The 7,968-nt window shown below is 45.2% G+C and overlaps 1 protein-coding gene across 1 annotated transcript; it reads left to right on the forward strand.

Annotated features, from left to right (window-relative positions):
- Window positions 1-6,681: 6,681 nt before the first annotated feature.
- Window positions 6,682-7,524, forward strand: LOC132639400 (uncharacterized). The gene is made up of 2 exons (XM_060355848.1): window positions 6,682-7,005; window positions 7,090-7,524. The coding sequence occupies exons 1-2, from the start codon at window positions 6,682-6,684 to the stop codon at window positions 7,522-7,524; spliced, it is 759 nt and encodes a 252-aa protein (XP_060211831.1).
- The last annotated feature ends 444 nt before the right edge of the window (window positions 7,525-7,968 follow it).

Raw genomic sequence — 7,968 nt, forward strand, 5'->3', positions numbered from 1 at the left:
CTGCCGTCGTAAGCCCGCAATGTCCGGTACACAGAATCTGCCGTCATATAATAATACCCCTTCAGGCGAGATTTCAAACTGAGTCTTTGCTTTATTAAGGGCCACATCTCTGTACTGAATCTGGAGAAGATCTTCAAACTGGCGCTGCTTTACCTCCTGAATAGTAGATGATTCAGCAACTGGACGAACAGAAATCCCAGAATCCACCAAACGAACTCCGAGGCTGGCCAGCTGATGAATATCACGAACCAAATCTCTCTTATCAGATGGGACATCAGCCAGACTGCCCACGGACTTGCGGCTAAGCGCATCAGCTACCACGTTGGCTTTCCCCGGATGGTACATAATATCGACGTCGTAATCCTTTAGTAGCTCAAGCCATCTCCGCTGCCGCAAATTTAGCTCCTTCTGCTTAAAAATATACTGGAGACTCTTATGGTCCGTGTAGATATCAACGTGGACCCCATATAAATAATGCCGCCAAATCTTCAAAGCATGAATCACCGCGGCCAACTCAAGATCATGAGTGGGATAGTTCTTCTCGTGCGGTCTGAGCTGCCGGGAAGCATAGGCTATGACTCGACCGTGCTGCATCAATACACATCCTATCCCAATACCAGAGGCGTCGCAATAGACAACATACCCGTCAGATCCCTCTGGAAGAGCCAAAACTGGTGATGTAATCAATCTCTCCTTCAGCATCTGAAAGCTGCGCTAGCAGGCATCTGTCCACTGGAATTTTGCTGCTTTCTGGGTAAGCCTCGTCAGTGGTGCTGCAATAGAAGAAAAATCCTCCACAAACCTGCGATAATACCCAGCTAATCCCAGAAAACTGCGCACCTCTGTCGGTGTAGTAGGCCTGGGCCAATTCTGCACAGCCTCAATCTTCTGCGTGTCGACCCGAATACCGTCTGCGCCGACAATATGGCCCAAAAATGCCACAGAAGTCAACCAGAACTCACACTTAGAGAATTTAGCATATAACTTCTGCTGACGGAGAATGCCAAGTACCGTCCTCAAATGATCTGAATGCTCCTCGGCTGATCGCGAGTAAATCAAGATATCATCAATAAACACAATAACAAACATATCCAGAAAAGGCCGAAATACCCGGTTCATCACATCCATAAATACTGCTGGAGCATTAGTCAGCACGAAAGACATAACTCTGAACTCATAATGCCCGTATCGGGTCCTGAAAGCAGTCTTCGGGATATCTGACTCCCGTACTCGCACCTGATGATAACCTGAGCGCAGATCTATCTTTGAAAAATGTCTAGCACCCTGCAGCTGATCAAACAAATCGTCAATCCGGGGGAGGGGATATTTATTCTTTATAGTCACCTTATTAAGCTGCCGGTAGTCGATACACATCCGCAATGACCCATCTTTCTTTCTGACAAACAATACCGGCGCTCCCCAGGGTGATGTGCTGGGTCTAATAAAGCCCTTATCCAGCAAATCTTTCAGCTGCTCCTTCAACTCCTTCAACTCAGCTGGTGCCATCCTGTACGGAGGAATAGATATAGGCTGCGTATCCGGCATCAACTCTATAGTGAAATCAATCTCCCGCTCAGGCGGAAGTCTAGGAAGCTCGTCAGGAAAAACATCTGGAAACTCACTGACGACCGGAACAGACTGAAGGGTAGGTACCTCCGCGGCAGTATCGTGCACACGAACCAAATGATAGATATAACCCTTCTGGATCATCTTCTTAGCCTTGAGGTATGAAATAAACTTACCCCTCGGCGATGCTGTAGATCCGAACCACTCTATGACTGGTTCCCCTGGAAACTGAAAACGGACTACCTTTTTCTGGCAGTCGACATTAGCATAACAGGAAGACAACCAGTCCATACCCATAATGACGTCAAACTCAAACATGTCTAACTCTATCAAATCAGCCTTAGTGGTACGATCATAGATGGTCACAGAACAGTCCCTATAGATCTGTCTCGCTACAATAAAATCCCCAACTGGCGTAGCTACCTCAAATGGCTCTATAGGCTCAGACACTATCCCAATCTTACTAGCAACGAGCGGGGAAATATATGATAAAGTAGAGCCAGGGTCAATCAATGCATATACAGATCTGGAGAAAACCAGTAATGTACCTGTGACGACGTTTGGTGAAGCCTCCTGATCCTGGCGGCTAGCCAAAGCATATATGCGGTTCGAGGGACCGCTAGAACCTGAAGCGCCACCGCGGCCTCGACCGCGTCCTACCGGTGCTGGCATACCTCGCCCTCCAAGGCGTGCAATAGATGGAGCAGAAGAAGAACCGGCGGCTGACCCTGTCGGCTGAGCCATACTACCAGAACCGCTGGCCAACGGACAGTCTCTCATAAAGTGGCCCTGACCACCACAAGAAAAGCAAGCTCTAGTAGCTCGATAACACTCCCCAGGATGAGACTTCCCGCAATGAGGACAACGGGGCCTGGGTGGTCTGGCCTGGCTGGGACCCCTGGATACCTGTGAACCTGCCGCTCTGGAGCTCTGACCGGCCCCAGACGGTCCTGCACTGTCAAATCTCCGGCTGCCTGACTGAGTACTCCGGCCGGACGGAGGTAGCTGTCTGCCTGACTGCTGCTGCTGAGGCTGTCCGCCTCGAGAATCCCCGGAATAACCTGCGGGCCTAGCCCTCTTGGGCGGCCTCCTGTCCCGGTCTCTACCAGAATGATCAGACCTGTGACGATCCTCCATACCCATCGCATAGGCCTGAAGTCGGGCAATGTCCATATCTGTCTGCAATGACACTGCCATACAGCCGTCGATCAAATACCGATCCAATCCCATAACGTTTCTGTGCATCCGATCGGACATGTCTGCTACCACGGCCGGTGCATATCGGGCCAGAGAATCAAACTCAAGATTATACTCGCGCACACTCCGACCCCTCTGCTGCAAATGTAAGAATCGGTCGGCCCGTGCCCGCCGCAACTCTGGGGTAGAAAGTGGCGGGTGAAAGCAGTCACAAACTGGTCCCACGTAGCTGGGGGAGCACCCTCGCCCCTGGATAACTCCCAAGTCTCATACCAGTGAGCGGCAACATCTCGAAGCCTGTGCGAAGCCAGCTCGACCGACTCGGTCTCTGAAGCCCTGACCAAGTCCAGTGAGCGCCGCAACCCCCGAATAAAGTCATGGGGGTCCTCATCGGGCTTAGACCCGAAGAACTCTGGAGGGCCACATAACAGAAACTCCCGAACTCTCAGGCTGTCCTGCCTGTCATCGTCATCATCGTCCTTCCGCCCGCGTCTGCGAGCATGTCCTGCTACCAGTGTAGTCAACAGCTGTACAGCCTCCCTCAGGGTCCGATCCTCCGCCCCTGGCTGAGGAGCTGGAGTCTCAGGTGCGGGTACACGGACCTCTGGAGTTGCTGAAGGTCCTGCTCTAGGCTGTACTAGTGGGGGTGTAGCAGACCCCTCAGAATGAGGCACAACCTCGGGCAAATCATAGACACGAGCCCGTGTAGCGCGCTGTGCCTGACTAGTCTCTCCCATCCTCGCTTTGCCCTTCTGGGCCGCCGTTGCCTTCTTCGGAGGCATCACTGCAAACACAAGAGCGAGTCAGATCAAAATCACCCTAACAGCACAACGATCTAAGATTCCAAAGAAAGTAACATCCTAAATGCCCTGTAGCTTCCTGTTTATAGATGTGGTGCACAACACATCGATAAACAAGACTCTACGAGACACGGCCTGTAGACATTCCGAGGACAAACCGCTCTGATACCAGTTTTGTCACGACCCAGCCCCGTGGGCCGCGACTGGCACCCTACTTGGGTACCCAGACCAAATTACGTATTCATTGCCAAATCCAAACTTATTTCAGAATTTCATAAAAATCATATCAAACATAACTTATCGAAATATGTCTTAAGCGGTCACGCCAAATCAAAATACCATATCAAATACAAACTGAGCGGCGGAATAGACATCGCCGGTCAAAAGTGCAAACGTAGGCATAAGGGCCATTTGGGGCCATCATAATGAACAGACCGCTTTAAGACCAGAAAACGAAATCAAACCAACACATATAGGACCCTCATACCACATATATGACTACAGGCCTCTACGAATTCAAAACAAAGACATATGGCGAGACAGGGCCCCGCCGTACCCAAATAGTCAAATGTACAGAATATATACAAAGCAAAAGGAGTCTGTACCAAAAGTGGACCCCGGATCAAAGAAGAGTACTCCGGGATAGCAAAGAGGGAAGCCTACTGTGGAGGATCACCAATGTTTGTACCTGCGGGCATAAAACGCAGCCCCCGAAGAAAGGGGGTCAGTACGAAATATGTACTGAGTATGTAAAGCACGGAGTACAGAAATATGGATCAAAACCGAAAGCAAATCAGATAACAAAGTGGAATACAAATCGGTATGTCAAAATCCGTATCAAAATCATATACGTATATATAATGCAACGAAATCATGCAAACGCTTAGGAACGTGGTCGCCACTCCGACGTTGGCGCCACACACAGCATAACACCAGAAGGTTTCAAATCTCCGTACATCCTCGAACACAAATATAATCATAGGTGAGCGTATCGCATCACGAGCCATATCACAGCATAACTCCAAACGGAACCCGGCCCTATGGCGAAGCCTCGGGAACCGTAACACAGCATACGGCCGAATTATCATAAAGCGCACGAATCAAAACCGGCCCGGGAACCGGTGAACGAAGTCATAACAAGGCACGAGCGGAGTCGTGAGCAGACAAATGCAAATCGTATTTCAAAATAGTCTTTCAAAACATAATAGTCTCATAACTCATTTCATAATACAAAATAATCGCCTACTTAGTCGATATAAAGTTTCATTCCACAAAACATTTCCAATGTAGTACGTATAGCTCAAAACGTAACTTAGCGTATCGTAATATTCAAAACATATCCCGTAGGAGGAAATTCCAGAATCGAAAGTATCATTCCAACTTTATTCAAAAGGACAGCCCCATAAGACAAATAGGGCGTCTCGGGGTTAGCGGGCCCACCTCGAGTCAAATTGAGGTGGCGAACATATTTTCTGAACATTTATAGGCCAAAGGGTCATACATAATCATTTCTAAGTTACCCGACCACATTTCGATAGGTTTCGGACGAGTGGTGGCATTCTAGCCAAAATAGAGCCCTTAGGCTTCAATTGAATTGAATGAATAGTAACTTTTCTGTGGATCGGGTTTCGAGGAGCAGAAATGCTCCGGAAGTTCTCATATCCGCCTATCATACTAAGATATGCCAAACGAAGGAGTGGGAAGCTTGACATACCTTACAGACGTCGTATGCTCTCCCAAAAGTCAAGTCCCGTTTCGTCTGAAATCTGCAAATGGTCAAAGTTACCAATTGAGATTCTTAGGCTTAAAAAAATGCCTTTAACTTCATTTTTGCCTACCGAAATTTCGGCAGCATTTCCCCTATAAATCTAACATCCCCGAGGCTTAGCCCGGCTCAAAATACATCAATAACAACAGCCCACACATCACCAAACAACACAAGCAATAATCAAACCACTCTAGCTTCAAAGTTCTACTTTATTATCTAAGTTGGCAACTTTCATTCAAACTTCCAAAACTCCAATTCTATATCCACATAATTGCATTCATTTCCTCATGCAAACTTATACAATTACATCCTAACTACAATCCAAGCCATACACGAAATTACCCCAAAATCCCTTACTTTCCATAATTCTTCAAAACATCGAAAATTCACGACGAACATTCTAACTCGCGTCGTTTCATTCCGAATTCATTAACATCATTATAAATTCATATTTAAAGTCTTTAGCACTCTAAATATACAATGATATACATAATGATACCGAAGGTATACGCTTTCCGATAATATCCGAAATCATTTTCCAACGCCAATTTAATTCATCAATCAATCATTTACGACACAAGGATCACAACAACACATTATACCAACTAAACAAGATCAATTCACCTCACTTTCTTCTCCCTATGGCTCACGGCCAACACACAATATACACACACACCCACGGCTTTCTATTTACATCAAAGTTACGGGATTCTCCTCTATTCCCAATCTTTAACATATTCATATCAATTCTATAACATTAAAGGGGCAAAATTCTTGCCTTTTCTTGAAAACCCGACTTGTCGTAAACGAGGTTCTTGTGTCAAACTAATTATACCCCGTTGAAGAGGGCCTTGAGTACTTCACAACGATGTAAGAGTTGAGATTTTTGGATCAATAAACAAGCTTGGATATTTTTCTTTTTCTCTATTTTCTCCTTCGGCCGAGAGCCCTATTGGCTTGGTGTTCTTCAATTTTTGATCTTGAAAGATACTAAGTGTTGTTGATATATATCCACATAATTGATCATGTGCTATGCACATGATCACTAAGGAAGAGGCTTGGGCCTTGTACATGGCCGGCCACTTCCATTCTTTGGGCCTCAATTTTGTTTTGCATTTTTCCTTGGCCCAATTCATAAAATGTCCCGTTTTGTAATTCCCGAAACTAATTTCCGAAATTCCAAATTTACCCTCGGCCTTCCCCGAGGTCTTGACATTAATGATTCCATAACCAACATGGTCATATTCACAAAAATCAAAATATTTCCTTATAACACATAAATCGTAATTATTTCTCGATTTCCAATTATACGAAAACACGGGACATAACAGAATTGAATTGTGGGATTCCATGTATAACCTTGCATCAGACACGACTCTTCCTTGTCTTGTTGGTGGAGATTTTAATGTCATTGTGGATGAGGAGGAGAAATATGGTGGCTTACCTGTAACCTTAAATGAAGTGAAGGATTTCAGACATTGTAATCACACTTGTAACATTACTGACTTGGGTTATAAAGGAAGCATCTTCACCTGGTGGAATGGAAGGGCTTTAGATGAATGTGTGTTCAAGAGGTTAGATAGATGCTTGGGAAATTTTAAATTTCAGCAACTTTTTCCAGGCCGGGAAGTTAGTCACTTAATCAAGCTGGGGTCTGATCATTCTCCACCTCTGGTAGAATGTAAACAGGAGGGTCAGCAATTTAAGAAGTCCTTTAAGTTCTTAAATTTTTGGACAAAACATGTAGAATTTCTATAGGTTGTGAAGGATAATTGGAAGACAGATGTGGTGGCCAATTCTTTCATTACCTTTAATGTCAAGCTTAAAAAGGTGTTGTCTCAGTGGAGTAAAACAACTTATGGTGACTTTTTCCATACTATCACTAATCTTGAAGAAGTCATCAAAACTCATGAGGCACTGTTTGAGGCAGATCCTTCTCATGCCAATAGGGAGAAACTTCAAAAAGTGCAAGCTGAGATGACAAGAGCATTGCATATAGAGGAGGAATATTGGAAGCAAAAATCTGGCATGACCTGGTTCCAAGATTGTGATAAAAATTCTAAATTCTTTCATGCACATGTTAAAGGAAGGAGGAAAATGCTGCAGTTGAAAAGAATACAGAACTATCAGGGTCAATGGCTAGAGACTGAACATGAAATTATTGAGGAGGCTGTTAGGTTCTACCAAGCTTAATTTCATGAAACAGTGGTTCCTACTCAGTTTGACATCTTGAAGCTTATACCTAGCATGGTCACAGATGAATAGAATGAAGAGTTGACTGCTGATCCTACCATGGAAGAAGTCAAGTATGCAGTTTTTGGCCTGAATAATGCAAGTGCTGGAAAGCCTGATGGTTTTACAGGCATTTTCTTTCAAACATGTTGGGACATTATTGGAGGGGATATATTCAGCATGGTGTGGGATTTTTTCAGAGGACATGAACTTCCAAGGTACATAACTCACACAAATCTGCTACTTTTGCCTAAGAAGCAAGATGTTTACACATTTGGTGACATGAGACTAATAAGTTTGAGCAACTTTGTTAATAAGATTTTCTCTAGAGTTATACATGAAAGGATGGTTCACCTACTGCTTGAATTGATTTCCCAGAATCATGTAGGATTTGTGAGGGGTAGG

Source organism: Lycium barbarum, chromosome 5 (genome assembly GCF_019175385.1).
Source record: "Lycium barbarum isolate Lr01 chromosome 5, ASM1917538v2, whole genome shotgun sequence".
NCBI classification, from domain to species: domain Eukaryota; kingdom Viridiplantae; phylum Streptophyta; class Magnoliopsida; order Solanales; family Solanaceae; genus Lycium; species Lycium barbarum.

Coding starts and splice junctions, on each gene's coding strand:
- LOC132639400 (XM_060355848.1), top strand. CDS start 6,682: ATGTATAACCTTGCATCAGACACGACTCTTCCTTGTCTTGTTGGTGGA. Junction 7,006..7,089: donor CTGATCATTCTCCACCTCTG/GTAGAATGTAAA, acceptor GAATTTCTATAG/GTTGTGAAGGATAATTGGAA.